Genomic DNA, 19,970 nt, shown 5'->3' with positions numbered 1-19,970 from the left:
ATTAGGTGCTTCTGAATGTTGTGACCAGAAATTCAGAGGTTTAACCCCATATACATGTATTAAGACCGTTTTGCTCTCAGACCACCTATACACCAACCTCGGGGCTGGTACCAAGGATGACAGATAATCTCTTTTTTCCCCTAAAGGAACACTTCACAAACAGACTATTTATCCTTACCTTTATACCACAAGCTTTCTCAGACTTGCAGTGCTTTCATTAGGAAAGAAAGTGAGGGAAATAGGATCCTGCGGGTAATATAATTTGTAGCCTGCTCACAAAATAGTTGGTAATGTCATAGCAGCAGAAAAACAAAGAAAGACTGCCTGTTCTCAGTTCTTGTAACCTTAAAAATCCACTTTAGGGGAATCTGTGCAAGGACATGAAACAGGTATGTTTAGAAACAGGTTTTTATTCAGTTAAGTGTGTATACAGCTTGATATATTTGTGAAGTTACATGATGACAAAAGTACAACAGATTTAAAAAAAAAAAAAAGCAGTTTTTGTTTGCAGTCACACAACTTAAAAAAAGTTACTCTCAGCCTTAAGCACCAGCATAGCAGGATTTTGTACAGGTTTATTCTTACTTATTCTTTCTTGAGTAAGAGACATCAGCATCCTGGAATGAGAATACATAAAATCACTTTCTCCTCCATGCTTGCTACTCTATTTAGTTTTAAGACCTTTACCCACAGTGTTATTTTGCCTGAAATAGCTTGTGACAGTGGGCAGTTACAGTGTGGATTTAGGAAGCTTTAGGTTGCATGGGCCACCCTAATTTTTCTGTTTCCTGCTTTGGGAGCACTTAAATATGTTTTTTGTACGCCATTCAAGAAAAACACGGTCAGTAAGAAAAACCCCATCTATGAAGCAGCATTGCTAGAATGAAACATTACTCTGCACATCTGAGAAGCGCGTGAGAGCAAAGAGATGTGACAGTAGTACTGCTTAACATACTTCTGGGAAGCACTCAAATTACATGCCTGATATAAAAACAAGCTAGACAGAGATTGTCAACAGTCTTAATTTCAAGTTGCATTAAATAATTTACACTAGTGACTTATAGCTCAAGCTCTGAGCTGGTGCTGAGGCCTGAACTTGCAGGCTGCGTGATGAAGATCGCAGGCAAGACATTTGGCATTACAAGATACACTGACTTCACCGCTCTGCGATGTGACCACACTGCAGTAATCCTAGACTACCAGGCACGCAGCTATGGAGTCCAGCCTGGCACCCGCTGCTAGGGAAGTGAGGAGGAGGGAAAGAAACAGAGCCAAACTACAATCCCGACATTCCCAGAGCTAAAGAGTCTGACAGCAGAGTTAAAAAAAAGCAAGCAAGAGGAGGGGGCATAATCTTACCACGCCACTCTTGAAGTTTTGTATTCTCTTCTTGCCCATCTTGTTCATCAGCCACCAAGCCCAAGTGGGCGCGTACTGCCAGAGGTAGCAAACTGCCAGATAGGGGTGGTCGCTGATCCAAGCTTCCTTCAGGTCGTTGGCCATGCTCACCAGGGTGAGCCGCACACAGCGATCGGTTGGCATCTTGTGGGACTGATCACCGCTGTTCTCTATTGACTGAAGGGGAGAGGGAGAGAGAGAGAGAAAGAAAATGGAGGGATTAAAACTGGGCTCTTTTTTTTGTGAGTGAAGGAGGGAGATAAAGGGCTAGGCTTTATGTAACACATATTCCTCCCAATTTCTCCACTGTGCAAAAGTAAAATTACCCAGTAAACACTGCAGAGACTGGGACTGGGAAACCTGTCCCTCACTATGCTAATGCTCTACTGATTTTGGTGTGGGAATACCTACCACCTACCTTCCTTTAGCACTCATCCTTAAATAAAGCACCCTTTAGGTTAATGCATCCTCGACTGATGGTTCCAAGAAGGTAAAATGCACATCTCCAAAATCTGTCCTCCAGCAACATGGCTTATAGTTTGTTGTAGAACAACGTATCAGCACAAGTTCGCCATTCTGCAACCGAGGGCCTGAGAGATGGAGACTTTCCTGTCCCCAGATGTCTACCTGATTTTATATCACAGGTTACTCTGTAACCTAGTCAGTAGAAAACACCTCCCATTAACTTAAAATCCTGCCAGCCCTGCTCTAGGGGCAGTAATCTCAAATGAGGGAAGAGCAACAGACCTTTTCAATGGCAGTAACGTCTTATCTCACATGCATTGCTTAGTGAACGTAAGCCACAACCTTGTGAATTTATGTGCGTTTCATTCCAGCAACAGCAGAGTGCTCAATCTGTTCTATTTCCTGGAGCAAAAGGAATTCTGGGCTGGATTTTATCTTCCTCCTAGGTCTTTTGCCATGCAGAAATCTGAGGAATTTGTTTTGCGAGATTTCCTGATTGCTCAGAAAGAACATCTTTTATTTCATGCAAGTATGTAGCTTGCAAGCCAAAAATCCTTTCAGAATTTGAACAAAGAGGGGAGATCTTTTTCCCTGCCTCCCACTTGTGGATTATCCTCAGCTTTAAATCCATAGAATTCATGACATACTACCAAAATGCGTCCTAGTAACAATTTTTGCTAGCTATTTTGTTAGACAGTTTTTATTAAAAGCAATTGTGCAATTGGAAGGTTTTGCTTTTTCTCCTCAAACCACCAACAGGAAACAAAGTACGTGCCTTGGATCAGCTGACAGTAGTGGCTTTGCCAGCAATTGCACCATAGTCAACTGAACAGGGGATGTTTGCAAGCAAAGCAAACAAAAAGCTACCTATGCAGAAACTATAGGATTTTGCACTGCAGAACTCTGTCCAGCAATTCCTGGCCTTTCCCCCAGTGCTGCAGCAGGGCAGCTGCATAGCAAATTCTGTTTTACAGGGATTATATACAGTGGAAGAGATAAGGCATAACAACTCTCAAATGTTATTTTCATTCGATATGGACTTGATACTGTAAAGAATGACATGCCTATATGTGGCTGTTATATTACAGAATAAATTCTGTGCCAGAGTGCTTCTTGATAAGAACATGGGCTTGATGTTTGCTAGAAGGAGAAAAAGAAAACCATAAAAGGGCCATTGTGCCTGCAGCAAAAGTTGGATTTATCACAGTAGAATTTTAGGGGGGAAATGCTGCTCCTTACCTTTGCAAGATTCTCCGTAAAGACATTTTGTATAATCTTAGACTGGACAGGTCCTGGGCAGATGTTTATAATACTTATCTCAGGGTAGTCAGTGAGCTCAGTCCGAAGAGAATTAAAAAAGCCCTAGAAGAAAAGACTTTATAATGTGATCTTCCTTGCCACATTTCCACATGAAGTAAGCCTTAATTAATGCCACATTTTAATTCTAATCCTATGCTGTAAATATAGCAGGTATTACACTAAATGCAATTCCTACCATTTTGACTTTTCATATTCAATGGCTAATTTAAAATTTTAACTGCACTTATATACATTGATAATGTGAGATTATATATAAATCCCCAAGCAATCTATCCTTGACCTCTCAAATACACAATAACGTCTCTAAACCACAGATTCTCACAGATTCCGCTGTCCCTGTATATGGACAAGTCCCACTGACAGAGCATTAGGGGGGATCATTACTGGCGCATATACGAAGCTTTAGCTCCCACTGAAGTTAAGAGTGGCCACAAGTGGTTCGGCATCTCTGAAAATCATCTCTGCACTGTTTTGGTGGTGGAAGTGCTGCCAAACTAAGAACTGCAGTATCATGGAAACCTTTTCTTTGCAGGTGGATCGCTCTTTGTGGTGAGATTAAAGCTTTTAGACTGCTTCTACGGAGTAAATGGCACTGGTCCTTACATCAAAGGAGAGGAAAATTTTTCAGCATATCAAGTCAAAGGTGCACCCTGATATTTTAGGAGGTTCAATTCTGCACCACTGAATTCACTACAGATTTTGAAAAATGTGACCACATAGATATAAACCATATTTCAACTCAGGGAAACACTACCAATGTATCTAAGTTAATCTTTAATTACAAAAGCTGCAAATATTTGCCTTTAAGCTAACAGGATACAAGCTTTCTTAACCTCTGTAGCATTTAACATTTAGACAGCAGCGTTACGGGGAGCGCAACAAATTCAGGAACGTGCTTTCTATGAAAGTTGCTGAGGAAGCATTATAGAGCTATGATTTAGCAAACAAAATATCGTGTCTTATCTTTGATCTAGTTAACACAGTTCCCTGTATTTATTCTACCACATAGTTTTGTGTCACAACAGAGACAGACAGAGCACAGGCTGATGAACTTCTCCCACTGTAGAACAAATTTACCATCTGATTACTCCTTTCAAAGGACTTCATAAAGGAAAACAAACAGTCTGATAACTTCACTAGTTAGTCCAGGATGCACCTGATTAGAAGTACATCATAAGAGGTAAGCATTAAGTTGCTATTTGCCTTGAATTTGAGATAAAGGTACATTCTCGACACTATTTGAAATGCTGTTCTACTCTGACACGTGAAAAAGAAACTCTGACTCGGAGCTGCCATTCAAGTATTCAAGAGTTTTTTTGGCTCACGAGCATGTCCATCCTTTTCACTGCTGTTGGCACGCACTCCCAGCCGCCTTGAGGAAAGGGCTGGCTCTCGCAGAGCTCCTCGCTGAATTGCGACATAGGACTAAATTCAGTCAGATATGCTCCTGTGGCCATACGGATGAGGCCAACTGGGGCAATCTGCTACAGAGCAATGAGTCGCGCACGACTATGACCAAGAACAGACCATGGGCTCCAAGTTCCCAACTTCTGGTGACTAATTCCAGCTTTGAGATCACACTCAGGCTTTGCAGCTACGTTCTGTATAAGAGTTCACCCTGGCCTGGAACACGTCACAAAGTTTGTGTTGTTCATCCAGCTGACAACATTTCGTTTCACCCAGGGCAAGTAAAAAGCCACTAGGCCCAAAGGGGAAAGACGGCCATATGTGTCAGACTGGTAAGAATGGCCATTTGGGTGAAGGGAAAAACGTGGTGCCGCTCCTTTCTCAAGTGAGTGGTTTTTATCTTCAGTATTTACTGCAGCAGGGATTGGGAGCCCAGTCTCTCTTAGAAATAAATACTCCCTAAACATTGGGCTATAAATCTGTTTTCCCTCTTAGGCAATCATTAGTTATTCCATCAATAGTGACCTTTTCAAACAGGACTAAGCAAGAGCTTTCCCAGCCCACATTCCCTTATCATTTCCTGGAGATTTGGAGGATGGTGAGGAAGAGAAGTGACTTCCACTTTGCCTGAAGAGGGCAACTTCTGCATGTACTTCCAGGAGTCAGGGAGGCTGCAGACAGTGTATCTAGAAATACTGTGATAGAAAGGGAGGGGAGCCAGCAACATTGCTCTGTCACTTGTGATAAAGCACCTAGAGCAGCTCAGACACTGGCAGACATTCAGGGATCCATATTCTGCCTAGAAACGGGCACTTCCCTGCCGGCCTGACTTCGGCACTTAAAGGTGCATCAGAGCAGGCAGTTCTGCGGGCAACTTCAGAGAGCTTGCTGCAGAGGGCACTCGCTGTGGCACACTCAAGTCTTAGACTGCTGCTTCTCTTCAAGCGTTACAAAAGAGCCTTGGTATTTAGGGCAGGGTTGCAGCCTTGAGCAAGCTGTGAGATGCCCAAAAGCTCAGCAATGGTCCCGTGAGCTTGCGTTCTCTTCAGAGACCCTGTCTACAAGGTGGCCAAGCACAGGGCTGCTGAGGCGTGTGTCAGAGTGCAGCTTGAGTAGCCCAGTGACAAAGCTTCTGCTGACATCACTGCTGTTTTATTAGAGTTGTACAATCTGTAATAGGACGTGCATGTAGCCAGAGATCCTGGCACTCTCCTGTTCCCAAGTTGTCCCCATTCTGCCATCCCCCTTCATTTTAAGGGCTTGGTGTGGCCCCTCCTTCCCTTGTTCCACTTTCTTACACCATGGAAGAGGCTGTGATTATAGCCTCCTTCTCCCCCCTCCACCCTTCATCTTCATCAAGGACACAGCACAGTCAGGATACTCCCTGTGCTGGAATCATGACTGATGCACACTTGATAGGGCCTCCTGAGGACCAGCATCTTACACACTCTCAGTCCCCTCTGGAGGCAATATCTACATTATGTACAGGCTCGTAATTCCAGCACCCATCTTGGATATCTGAAGATGGATGGTATGAAATTCTTCTACTCTCTCCCAGAAGAGGGTCTTATAATTTCTAAGAAAGAAAAGAAAGTGTTCTTTTTCTTTAAATTTAGGTTAGGAACAGATCCAGATTTGGGAGTAGTAAAGGGACTTGGGGGCAAGGGGAAGAATCAGAAGATTTTCACCCAGCCCAGACTGAAGCCAGTTGTAGCATATGGAGCTGGATGAATCTGTACAGGGTCTGTGGAACAGGAACTGCATTAGTCATCTCTGGGCCTCTTCAGTTTAGCAACCAAATCCTAGTAGATGCTGAAGACAAGGCTGAACTGACTTCTACCAAGACAAAGACATACTTTAGAAATTCTCCTGATAATTAGGGACTTAGAGACACCAGCAGTTACTGTCTGGGGCAATCAATGTGCTTATTAGAACAAGTCCTGATTAGGGAGCTTCTGAAGGTCACCATTTCCTAAAGACTCAACATGCCACCAATTATATGAATTAGTAACTAGATGAACAGCACATGATCTCTGCAAGTGTCATTACACTAGGAAAGAAACACGGACTTGGACTTTTGTAGACTTGCATCATGCTCTTATGGCTCTTCTAGACCTGAAGTAAAGGGCAATTTCATCAGTAAAATGTTGTTGCAAAGAATTCTGATTTGGACAAATCAACATGTGCTTGTTTCAAGAACTAATTTTAATTTATAAGAGAATTCCTTCCTTCCTTCCTTCCTTCCTCCTCCCCTACTGCTGCTTAAAAAAAAAAAAAGGGGACTTTTTCAAAACAAGGCATATTTAAAATTATGGTGTTAACTGCCACAGCTGCAGCAGACTCCAAGGCATGAATTAAAAAACAAACAAAATCTATTAACTGAATTCACATCAGATAGATAGACATATATTTAACAACTGATGGCCAAAATGCAATCTTCAGTTCAAGAAGTTCCTATAATGCAGGTTTACAGATGCCAGGAAAACGACAGGAGAAGGATCCATATGCTCTGTCCTACTTCTTCCTGCCTCTCTCTAGTGATCTGTTCTTGGCCACTGTCAGAGACAGGCTGCTGGGCCACCTGAAGCGTACTGCCATTCCTGTATGCTGCCTCCACTTGAAGGGTACTGGGAAGTTAGATATTTCAATAACTTCTTACGGTTTGGGGGGGGTTCATGTCCATATCTAGCCACAGCTCTAGGCTGACCTTTGCAAAAGACTCAGACAGTCTGGTTTAGAAATCTGTGTTGCAAGTCACATGTTCTAACACTTGAAATCAATATTTGCAGAATCAGGAATTAACTGTGAAAGAAACAAGGGAGGTTTGGAGTCTGGCCTTGTTATACGTAAGAGATAACTGAATTGCTTATATCTTTTTTAGCTTATTCTTACATAATACAGAGATTTTAGCAACCTATTTCTTTTAAGCTTCCTCTTCCACATTCTCAATCTTAACACACATAAATTCTTTTCAGAGAATTTATACAGCAACTTGCTAATTCCTTGTGTTCTACAACTAACCATGCTTAGACCAATTATACCACACCTACAAGGTAGTTCAGCTGAAAGAATACTTAATAAATAAAGGAACATAAAGGGAGTCCACGCTGCTGCTTTGTGCTTTTCTAATCTAAATCCTAGACCTGGATCAAAGGCTGGCCTCTAATGGGCAGTTCCATCACCTCCATCTAAAGGAAGACGAACAGGTCTTCTCTCCCCATTACTAGCAAAAAATTTTTATTAGCAGAGACCTATCACTGTCTTATTCTACACCCTTATTCTTTCAAATGTTTAGGCTTTGCAGTACCAGCCACTTGTTACTGTTGTTGTTAGTTAAATTGTCAAAGAGATAATGATTCAGTAAGTTAAGCAAAGTTATTTACTCTGTTTATGTCCTTAAATCCAGCAGGGAGTAAGAAGGTGCCATTCTTTTTTTCTTTTTCTTTTTTTTTTTTTTTAAATCACTGAGCACAACTATATTTTGGCTTACTGAAATCAAAATGTAGTCAATGTGGAATTCAAACAGTGGTAAAAAGACAAATATGCCTAAATAAATCTACTATTTAAATGATTCTGCAATGATACAATGATGAATTTTTTTCCCCAAGATACTCTTCTGAGCTCTTCTTTCATGTTTTTCCTACATGAGTGAAACTGTTTAAAATAGTTTTAAGCAGTATTCAAAATTACACAGAAGGCAACAGGTCCTCCTTCATAAGTTACTCTGAGCTGCCAGTTCTTCAAACCACTGTAAAATTCAGAACTGTTGGGAAGATTCAGATTTTTCTAGCCTGGATTAGGAATGCTCATCTCTCTTGTTAAATCTGTTTTTCTGAATTTGAGTTTACCACTCACTCTTCTCAACTTACTCTCCTAAAAATTTCCTGTAGTCTGAAATTCTCACTAGCAATTATTCCTCCCTACCTGGATTAGAATGGCACCATTAGGGCTTTTATGTGCACCAGAATAATCCTCTGATTTAGGTACTTCCTAATCCTAATCTGAGGCCAGAGGCAAAGTGGTCTCGTTTCACATTGGGAGTTTCACTATATACAGATTAGGCCTAATTAAGATGCATTTTGGTCAGTGCAACAAACCTACACTGGAACCTGAGATATCTCAGTAGAGGATTCAAGCAATGCTTCTTACAATTTCCAGTTTTTGCAATGTTTCCCCACAAGTTATGATCACAATCACTTGTGGAGTGCAGTAGAGTTCCTTGCGGTCAAGTCATCATCCTCACTTAGTCTGCCAGGATTCACAGAAACCTGAGCTCCCCAGGAAGAGGGCAGAGGGGAAGAAGGGCAGGAGTCTCAGGCACGAGTCGCCCCGTTCTCCCACCACGTTCCACTTCAGGCAAGCAGGGACTTCCCCCAGCTCAGCGCCATGTGAATATTTGCACACTGTGGATGCGATGAGAAGCAGCAGAAGGGAATCCAAGCTTTGGGCAAGTGGTGGGGCTACATCAGGAGTGCACGAGCAACGCGGCAAACCCTTCCTCCGTGCTATCCACACCTGTACATGCAGCTCAGAAAAACTGCTCTAACCTTGTGTGTGGTCTCTCCACCTTTCATATCAAACATTGTTCAGCTCAAGTGGCTTGATATATTTATTATGGAATAAGACTTTTGACATAATTGACAGATCAACATCACAAATATTTTTGGCTTATTTGTGTATTATACAGTTGTTTTTATGCTAAAATGTAAGAAGTTCCCACTTACCATAAGATATACTATTATAAACATATGGTATATTTAAGAACAGCATATTCCTATGTAACCTCAGTTTTATTCAATGGCATTTCATCTGTATAAAAACTGTGTTTCTAAGGGTTGTGGGTTTTTTTTAAATTATTCTCTATTTTATCTTTCTACTTTCTGATAGGAGCCAGGGACATATAGCTATCCCGTTTGTACAACCCAGTCAAGTTCCCTTAGGCTCACCTTTTGTTTTGAGAAGAAAAAATTAGTGAGGAATTTCTAGTGCTACTGTTAGCTGAGGAAGGGCCTGAAGTCCAACTCAAGGGCAATTTAGAGGCTGCAAAATTAGAAACCAGAGGAAAAAAAGAAATCCACCCTCCTCTAACTCTTTCAGTCAGAATCACTAAGTTTCAGAGCAAATTCATTCTAAAGGACTTCCAGAAGCTAAGTCATATTTATTCTGTGCAGAGAATGGCAGTCTTACCTGAAATTGCACAAAGCATAAATCCTTCGCAAGGAACAGATGCTACAGCACTAAAACAAGGCTGGTTTATTACATAACAAGATATAATTAGTCTCCAGAAATGTAACTTACCTGCAGAGCATGCTTGCTGGCACAGTACCCAGAGGCAAGAGGAGCTCCCATGATACCCATCACACTGCTCATAGTAACAATCTTCCCTTTTTTCCTTTGGATCATGTGATTCAGGACATATTTAGTTAAAGAGATTGTACCTAGGTAGTTAAGTTCCATTATGGCACTGAAAACATCCAGGTTTGTATCCACGAAAAGAGAGCGTTGGGAACGTCCACCATTGTTGACCAAAACATCAATCTCAGGAAAGATACAGTGATAAATTAATACAACACATTTCCTTTAATATCTGCACTTCCTCAGGCTATTGTTAACAGGCTTTTCTCCCCCCTCTGGTACTGTCTCTGCCGTAAGAGTAAGAACTGCTGAAGATGTTTTGGTAGATACTCTCTCCCAGCATACTTCCCCTTTGAGTTGAGGGTAGCTAATTTTGAGCTGAGTCAACAAGAGAGGAACATAGTGTATTGAACCAAGCAAAGGTGAAGTCCTAGTAGAGGAACACTGGCGGCTGGAAATTGTTTTCCATCTGACATTTTTTAACCCTACTACATTGTAGCAAGAACCATTTGATGTCCAGGTCCTGCAAGGAGGCCTCTGTAAATAGGTTTTGTGCAAATATGGGATCCAACTGCACTAAATAACAGAAGAAACAAATCTGGAGCTAATAATTTCACTATGAAACCAGAATACCAGTGGACTAAAGGCCCGGCTCAAAGCTTCACATACTGTACTTAAATTAGTTACATCTGACTGCTATCGTCTCGGCTCTGTGCTCTGGACTACCCATCTGGAAGACTATGCAAAGAAGGGAAATAGTTGCGCCTGACAGCCAGTTTTGTCCCGTATGGCTCTAATCCCAAATTCCATGCATTACTGAAACTACAAAATAAAGGTTCTGGCTTTCATGCAGAATTTTAAGTCCAAAATATACACTTGAAGATTGCTCCAGTTGGGCCAGAAATCTAGTGACATCAAACAAGTGATTTTTTTTAGTTCTTGGTAATGGCCAAGGACTATTTGTTCATTGCTGCTTCTGTGCAAAACCTGCTGAAACCCAGAAGCAAACAGAAGGGATGAGAATTCAGGTCCTTTCTTGCATGTTTAATTCTGAAACTTGAGTAAGATGTAGAAACTGCTGAATTTACTGTATGGCAGAATAAAAGCGAAAGAAGAATATATGCAGGGATAGGGAATATGAAAGGAAGACAAGTTCAGCCTCAGAAGTGCACCTTACCTTGCCAAAATGCTTAAGAACACTGTTAGTTGCAGCTTCATGAGAGCTTCTATCAGTCAAGTCAAGACGCAGAACAAGGATATCTTTTTCACCCAAGCTGCTGATCTCTAAAAACAACCATAAAATGAATGGGAACCATCAAAATTACCAATGTAACAATAGTGAGAAATTTAATGTGCTTTTAAACCCCACATTTTCACTAAGAAGAAGACACCAAGAGACTATATCATTAAGTTGGAAGAGAAAGTGTTTGGGTTTGTTTTCATTATGATCCCTACACAGAACCCATTTTTAATCTGTTCCTGCTAAAGCCCATCCTTCCCCATCCTTATGTTTTTTTAAAAAAAGCTTGACTTTATTAAATGAAAAAAGGATTGTGCATCATAATACAAAAAATTTCATTCTCCAAATAAATTGCAATGGTTAGGAGTAACACGCAACAGGATTATTTGATAGGAAAATTTTTCATCAAGCCATTCAGAAGCAATGTATTGGCAGCCTTGACATTTTGTTTGTAGGTAAACTGTTCAACCATGGTTATTCCTGACAATAGGAATAGTACTATTCATTCCAAAAAAGATACACATGAGAAGCTAGATTATTGTACAGAGTAGAAGGCTTTTGTTTAATTCAAAGCTTCTAACTTATCCACCCCCTGAAATAAAAGTCAGCTGTCATCAAGGTCAAGCCTTCATGCTGAGTGTTTCCACCACTGTCTCTTTGGAACAACTGACCTTTTCCATTAGAAGTATTTCTTGAACAGTGATTTGCTACCCTGGGGCTTTGGGGCAGATGACTCACAAAAACAAAATTCTCAATGTTAATCTTTTTTTTCCTAGCTAGATATAACATGATTTCTAATTTACTTGTTCCCCAGTGTTATTTTTGATTCTAAATTGATTCCTAGCCACAATTAAGTATACTTGCTCCCCTTCAACCAGCTGTGCTCTTTAGACAGAGAGCCTAAGGCTCTGATTTTTTAAATACCATGTCTGCATATACAGGTAGGGCTGAACTCTGCCTTCAACATGATGTACAAATAAGTAGGTTGTTTAAATCCATAAAGTGCCTCTGTTCAAAGGTCACTAGTACTTATGCAACTGCAAGTATTAAACCCATTTGTTTGGTTTAAAGCTACCACTATTTCCATTTATAGCTCTTCCCCCTCCCTCCCAAATATGTATTTTCCCCCCCCCCACCCCTGTTTCTTCCATTAAAGACAGCAGTAAATACCATGTAGGGTAACTACTTTCTCAGGGACACTTGTGTCTCAGGCTGCCTCAAGTAGGTTTGCACAGGTGAAGCCTGCTGGGACTTGGGATGTTTCTGCTGTGGATTCCCAAGACCGCACGGCCAACCCAGCTATGAAAACTGAACAGGGACAAAAAGAAAGAAGCAGAGGAAGAGACACAGACTGCTGATAAGGAATAAATTTGCTACATGATCAGTTGTATAGCTCCTTCCCCTAGAATCCCCTGGAGGATTTCAGGTCAACATCTCTTTTCAATACATGTTATTCCAAGACTAACCAGACATTTAGCCACAGATACTCTTTTCTCATAACACAATGAACAACATTATTCAGAATAGGCCCTTTATTTTCCAGCTCTTCAGTACTTCCTCTTCTATTTTTTTATTTCTATTTTGTGCAATACCCTTTCACAAAACATGAGCCTTCAGCAGAGGCTGGTCTACATGACCTCCTGAGGTGCCTTTCAACCTCAATTATTGTACGATTCCATGATTTACAGATTGTCTGTCACTCATTTGGCAGAGTGTCTATCTATATTTAACCAAGATTTGAGCTTGGTCAAACAGATAGCTTTTTCTTTTAAATAGAAATAGCTTTTTCTTTAAAAGCTATTAAGACAAGAGTCTCCAACATTACTGGTTAAATTCAACTCATGTTGCAAAGAAGGGTTGGGGGAAAATACAGAAGTCACTTAAAAATCAGATTAAAAAGTTATACAAGTTGCTTTCTCTCCTTCCTACAGAAGTGCAATGAAGTATGTTGAACTGGCACATATGACTCAACAGGCATTAACGTAGCTCTTTTACAGTGCTTTGCTTCTCTCTCTCCTTCAGCATTTTAGTAGTGTAGAAAAATGCATAAATGTGTATCATAAGGCGATGTCTCAGTTTTCAACAAGATAAATGCACTTTGCTTCTCATATTAATTTGTAAATTATCTAGTTAAGTTGCTAGTTAAGTCTATAGCAGCTACAGCAGGCATGTTAAAACCTGTCAGGTCCAGTTATGACATCTAATTCAGCCAAATTCATGTTTGTGTCAGGTGTTGCAATTCAATAAACTTAATCCAGCCTATCCTACTCAAACCTTACAGATTACTCTTGAACTCAAATGCAAAAAGAAAACATACAGTAGGTGGAAGCAGGGACAAGCTGCCCAGGAAGCACACAGAAGCACTGCCCAAGCACGCAAGGATGGAATTAGGAGGGTCAAAGCTCAGATGGAGTTGGAACTGGTGAGGAACTTGAAGGGCAACAAGAAGGGCTTCTATAGGAACAGCAGCAGCAAAAGGAAAACCAAATTTAGAGTGAGCCCACTGCTGTATAGGGATGGTGCTGGAAGATGGCCTTGGTCTTTATTTGCAAGATCTGCCCTCAGGTTGCCCACATTCCTGAGGCTAGTCTCTTGGGGAAGGAAATACTACCAATGTTAGAGGAAGACCAAGTTAGGGACAAACTGGACATATACATGGGACCAGATTCCAGAATGCATCCAAGAGTTCAGAGGGAGCTGGGGTCACTGTGAGGCCACGCACTTTTGAAAGGTCATGTGCAGGAGGTCCCCAGCAACTGCAAACGCAAGTGTCACTCAGCCTAACCTTGGTCCTTGGGAAAACTACATGGCAAATCCTCCTGAAAGCCATTTCCAGGCATATGAAGGACACGAAGGTGATTTAACAGCCAGCATGGATTTACCAAGGGCAAAGGGATTTACCAAGGGATTTACCATTGGTCCTGCCTGACCAATCTAATTGACTTCTGTGATGAGATGACTGGTTCTGCAGACAAGGTAAGAGCTGTGGATGTTGTTTATCTTGACTACACAGATTTCTATGTTGTCTTCTATAGCATCCTTGTAGCTACATAGGGGAAATATGGTCTAGATGAGTAAATAACAGTGTGAGTGAAAAACTGGCTGGATCACTGGGCCCAAGGAGCAGTAGTCAATGCTTCAAAGTCTAACTTGTGACCATTATGAGTGGTGTCCCTCCAAGGTCAAAATCTTTCAATATCTTCATTAATGATATTCAAAATTTATCTGGACAAGGCCCTGAGCAAACTGAACTAATTCTGAAGTAACCCTGCTGTAACAGTCTCATCCTAGGAGCTTTAGAAGCAAATGCATACTAACCTGAGCGCTCAGCAGGACAAAAAAAAAGTGTGGTTTTACAGAGCTATGCTGATTTGTATCACCTAAAGATGTGGTAGAATCACAACAGTACTGGCTAGGTCATATATCCAAACGAAAGAAAACCATGTTACTAAAGAGCTTCCAATATTCCTACTAATACAACCAATAGCTAAAAAAGGTCAGAGCATAGCTTTGCAAAACACATTGCTTCATAAGACTTTAAAGCTAATATATAACACAGATAAAACATTTGGGGGTGGCTACTTCAAATTGGCAAAAGCAGAAATTATCTTAGGTAAATTCATACTCTTGCTTCATATCAGTCGAGATAGTCTTCCTGAATATTCCTTAGTACATTGCACTCAAATATTGCCCGAGAAGGGACATCCAGGATTATGGCTTCTGCTGTATTTGGTCTTATCAAAGTTTTGTAATGATGACAAACTGCCACAGACGCAAGTGTAGTTGCATATATTCACTCACCACTAAACATTGCATCATACGGCCTTGGAATTTTGCCATGATTACCACTTAACCATGCTGTCAATTTAAGTCCCTTTATTTCCTTTGGAAAATACATATTTAAGCTTTTTTGAAGCATCAAAAAATGGAAATAAGGAATTGTGCATTTTTGAAAGCTCCTTGTCAGATTTTTTGAATATCCTGCTATACTTTTAGGTTTCTAAAAATATTTAGATACTAATCCAGACAAACATTTCAATATTCACAAGCATCCATTCCACATAACCTTTGGACATTCCATTGCCATTACTAGGAGTGCATCGTTACTGTGGTAATTTTGAATACTCAGCTATGGAGGGGTAAGTAGTCTGAAAGAGATCTAATGATAATCATGCCCAAACAGTTCTATTTATTAACATGAAAAAATTATCTAGCCCTCTCCCTGTCAAGCCAGAAAATGGTTGGGGGAAAGGGGGAAAGGAAGGGAGGGAAACAGGACGAACAGAGTCAGATTCAGATTCTACATTCGGCAGGCATATGAGAGAGAACTGAAATAGTTAAATATCCTGCTTCATATTCATTGCTCTTGATCTGCAGGAGATCACCTCCTTCACAACTGATCAGACCAACTTTTTCTGAACATTTCTATTCATTCCTTTTCCGAAAAGGAGAATTCTTGGCAGTTGGTCAGACTGTGATATGCACAAACCCGAAGGAAGATTTTTTTCCTCAGTAGCAGGCAGCTACACGGTTTGTTTCTAAATAAGACGTTACCCCTCAGATTTGTTTCCTCTCTTTCCCACTGTATTTGTTCCTTTTTTAAACTAGTGACTTTTGAAACCACTTGCTTCAAAGCTACAGTGAAGCTACATATGAAGTTTACTTTTATCATGAAATTTATTACTGTGATATGTGGGTTAGTATTTCTCTGGCAACTCCATCACAGGAAGAGTGTGACTGCTTGCATGAAGTAGTAACTTATACTTACCAAGGCATTTCTTTTTCACTCTTTCCAGCTCATCCTCCCTCCTTGCTGAGATGGCAAGCAAAGCTCCTATCTTTGCTAGCTGGTAAGCCAGTTCCTCTCCAATTCCACTCGAAGCTCCTGTCACCCAGACAACCTTGCCAGGCAGTTCATTTTCTATCAAAGGAATCAAGACAACAGTTCACACATTGCCAATGCTAGGACAAACATCATCATTAAGCCATTGCAGGTGTACAACTTGATATTATTTGTAACAAATGTACTCAACTTTTTTACTACAAAATCCCGATTTCTTTATTTTTAGTCACGTGCAGTTGGGAAATTGTCCAGTGCTGCTCTGTTGCCACTTGAACTTTGGTCCAAGGCTAATCTGAATAAACACTCATTATCTCTACCTGATGGAAGAAGTTTGATTGCATTTCTGCAAGCCATCCACACACAGCATTTTCACTGACCTCAGAGAGCTTCAGAGAAAAAGAGAAGAGAGAACTCTCAGAAATGACAGAAAACAGCTACTATATAGACAGTGCAAACAAAAGCCTAAGCAAACCTTTCCCAGTAAGTGTTCTAACCCCCAAAATGTCACTAAGTAATCGCAGACTGAAGAAAATTCTCTGAACAAAGGAAACTAATCAGAACAAACTGAATGGATGTTCATCCACTTTGTTTTGAACCCGATGCAAGTTAAATCCTGCATTGTTCAGAGTGCAGTATACAGACTTCCCAATGTGTAAGCCCATATGTGCATCTGCTATATGCCCATAGCACCTGCCCAGGCATGTTGTTTTAGCCTCTAGTAAATATATGTTATCGTATTCCTTTTACTCCTTTGTTCGTATGCCTGTTCCCCTGTGTCTGCAGTCATTCCCCCCTCCCCACAACACACCTGAGTACTGGGAAAAGGTTTAGCTTTTCAGAAGTATATTCAAAATCATCAAATAAAATAGATAGATGACAATCATTCATTCTAAAACATGATTTAAGGACACACGATCACTAATATCAGAGCACTTTCCAGAATATAGCATTGACTAACACTCACACATGTTCTCCAAGATGAGTCTTAGTGAAAGTCTAATTCAAGTACTCAAAACACTGCTGAGAAGAGCTCTCGCTTGCTTATCAGGTTTGCACAGACGAGGACTCTAACAATTTCTAGCCATGCAGGAGAGCTGTCTTGTTATAACTCAAGCAGCAGAGCCAAATTCAGTTCCTCAGACCTAAAGCCAGTCTACTCTGAAAAAGGCCATAATAACATTTTTTTCCAGCTCACTGAATCTCACCTGTTCATTTAGTTTAGTAAACATGCTTTTTCACTAAAGCCAGTGGGTATAACTACTTGCTTAAGCTGAGTTTGTAGGACTAGCAGTCAATATTATTTTTCTTTTATAAGCTGATTAAATTTTAGCCAAAGAGAAATCCCTCCTAGAACTAAGCAAAAAACCCTCCTTTTCTTTTTTTCATAGAAAGTCCATTTGCAAAAGAGAGGTGCATTTTAAAGTTAACGTGGGAGGTGGAAAGAGTCAGTGTTACTGAAGCAGTAGGAACAACTGTTTTATTAATAGTTACACCAAGAGGCTGCTCTCATTAAAGGATATTCATCCTCACTCAAGGAACATGGGGGTTCATCTATCAGATTAAATTTTTTGGGCAGAAAACCTGTGTATGCAAACACCACAAGAACAGAAGAACACTGTTCTCCCAACATGGGCATACTTTCATCCCTGCTTACCACACTCATCTCTTGCTACTGGGAATAAAGTCACTTCCTCCCACCACTCAGTTTTCCCCTTTCAAACCTGCCTTGGACTACTTCACTGCAGTTATTCAGGATCTTGTTCTGTGGACAGAATAATTAACTGAGATAAGGAAAGTTTTCCACTGATTCCTCAGTGCTGATAGCTGCTAAACACTGAGCTACTGGTAGTTAACATAAGGGAAAGCCTGGCTCAAATACTGTTGTGGAACATGTCTCAAACTAGCTTGTTCTAGAATAAATGTCCTGTTGCTACTGGAAATAACATGGCATGGTTAATTTTTAAACTTAAAAAAAATAAAAGTGGAAAACGTTATTACTAACCATTAACTTTTGCATTACAAGGCATAACAAATGAGACATCAAACAGACTACTAGTGCAAGTAATCCAAGAAATGCTTCTGTAGTTCGGCTTCATTTAAGGTTTTTCCTCTATGATTTTATAGCCCCTATAGCACAAGATGGCTACTTCATTTCATTAATGAAAAAAAGAGAAAGTTTAGGGTGGGGAAGTTTAGAACAGAGCATCCCCCCCCCAAAGAATCATACCATTGCTGCGTTCAAATAAAGTTATGTCTATCTGAGAGTTCCTAAAACTCATGGTGCTGTGCACACTGACCGCTCAAATGGGCAAAGCTTAAATTCTGGTTGTATTATTCAAGATTTATATCTTGTTTCTCAGCCTTGACACTTTAGTGATCTTTGCAAAGTCCACACACACGCACACACACACACAGACCCTCCCTATCTTTCTTGTGGGAGTTGCTATGAAATTTCAAACTGTTTTCGCAAAAAGTGACAGAGGATTGTTCCTACAGATTTTTAGTGGAGTATTTCTTAAAGTCTCAGTACTTGTGCATGCTTTTGTTTTCTCTTCTCCGTCTCACAGGCTAGCACTTTTGCAACAGGCTTCTGTGAGAGCAAGAGACAGGCGTCTCGGGAAGCTTGGGCCATACTCCCCAGTCCAGCTCCTCAGGAAAATCATCTCCACCTTCTCCCATTTCTTCTGTCCGATCTACAGATCCCCCGGTTGGTCATCCTAGCTCCTTGGCTAACCCCAGAAACCCAGCCGCGGAGTCCCACTTCAAACAGCCTCCTCGCCAAACTGTTTACAGAACTCGTCCCGCTCTTCACGCGATTTCTCCCCAATTACGGCCTTCACCCGCACCACCATTCCCCGTGCTGAATCCCAGTCCCCATCCCAATCCCTTACCCCCTGCTCCCCCCGGACACACGTTCCTCACCCTCCCTCCCTCACGGCAGTCCTACTTCCCCGTCGCCCAACGCCCACTTTGGCTTTCCTCACGCTCAGGCTCGTGGTGGCCCTGGTTCCACCTGTTTCACACGAGGCTACTCGCCCCGCGGCCCGGCGGAGGCGAGGCGAGGCGAGGCGAGGACGTCGCCCGGCGGCACGGGCCGCCCGCTTTCGGCTCGGACCCCGGCGCCCAGCAGCCCCGCGCCGGGGGGCCCCGCTCCAAGGTGCCGCATGCAGAAACTCGGGGCCCTCTGGAGCCAAAGGCTCTATTAAGCAATAAAAACCACTCTTAAAGATCTTCATCTGTCTGCGAGTGGGCAGAATGACAGCCAAATTACACGTGTCAACACACGCAAGAGCTGAAAGTCCCTGTCTGAAGTAGCTTTCCTGGATCCGTGTGCCTACAGGCATCCCAAACAGCACATCACCGAGAAGGCACAGGCGGCAGCTTCGCGTGGCGCTGCTCCCTCGAGCCTTTTAGGCAGCAATTCTCGGAAGCCGAAACCCATTTAACTCAAACGTTAATATTCACGTTTACCGTGCCGCAAGCACTTCGGCACCGCTGCGAAGGGAGAGCTGCCGGAAGATGCACTAGCTCGGTGAGACAGGAGTTAAACAGACTCCGGAGCCCCCCCCCCCCCCCCGAAGGGCCGCAAACGCGGCCGCTTCGTGCAGCGCCGTTGGCCCCGCAGGACGAGCGGCGCCGGCCGCGCTCGGCAAGGGCGTCTGCGGGGAGCGCGCGGCTTTACCTGGCCTCCTGCCCCGCCACTCGGCCCACAGCACCGTGAGGTCGCCGTCCGCCCGCAGCCAGCGCGCCAGCTGCGCCAGCAGCGCCAGCAGCCCGCCGAGCGCCAGCAGCCCGCACACCGCGCAGCCCCACGCCATGGCCGCCCCGCACCGGCCCGGCACGGCCCGGCACAACGCGAGGCGAGGCGACGCGACGGGAGGCGACGGTGTCCGCGGCGCCGCTTTATGAGGGCGGGAGCTGCCGCCGCCGCGTGAGGCCGCC

General features: G+C 42.3%; 1 protein-coding gene across 2 annotated transcripts; it reads right to left on the bottom strand.

The window, feature by feature from the left end:
- Positions 1–392: 392 nt before the first annotated feature.
- On the bottom strand, positions 393–19,896 carry DHRS7 (dehydrogenase/reductase 7). 2 transcript variants are annotated; one of them, XM_026088610.1, is made up of 7 exons: positions 19,711–19,896; positions 15,954–16,106; positions 11,123–11,229; positions 9,889–10,128; positions 3,103–3,225; positions 1,360–1,575; positions 393–617 (listed from the first exon to the last, which is right to left on the bottom strand). In XM_026088610.1, the coding sequence occupies exons 1-7, from the start codon at positions 19,844–19,846 to the stop codon at positions 582–584; spliced, it is 1,011 nt and encodes a 336-aa protein (XP_025944395.1). In that variant the 5' UTR covers positions 19,847–19,896; the 3' UTR covers positions 393–581. The 2 variants fall into 2 exon arrangements, with proteins under 2 accessions (XP_025944395.1, XP_025944397.1); XM_026088612.1 differs by lacking the exon at positions 19,711–19,896 and adding an exon at positions 16,346–16,397.
- Positions 19,897–19,970: the final 74 nt, after the last annotated feature.

This window comes from Apteryx rowi, unplaced genomic scaffold, assembly GCF_003343035.1.
Source record: "Apteryx rowi isolate R43461 unplaced genomic scaffold, aptRow1 scaffold_78, whole genome shotgun sequence".
Lineage (NCBI taxonomy): Eukaryota > Metazoa > Chordata > Aves > Apterygiformes > Apterygidae > Apteryx > Apteryx rowi.
Note: the sequence above shows the minus strand (reverse complement) of the source record. Positions and strands in the feature narration are given on the sequence as shown.

Coding starts and splice junctions, on each gene's coding strand:
- DHRS7 (XM_026088610.1), bottom strand. CDS start 19,846: ATGGCGTGGGGCTGCGCGGTGTGCGGGCTGCTGGCGCTCGGCGGGCTG. Junction 3,226..9,888: donor CCAGCAAGCATGCTCTGCAG/GTAAGTTACATT, acceptor CTTTTCTTCTAG/GGCTTTTTTAATTCTCTTCG. Junction 1,576..3,102: donor TTACGGAGAATCTTGCAAAG/GTAAGGAGCAGC, acceptor TCTCCCCTTCAG/TCAATAGAGAACAGCGGTGA.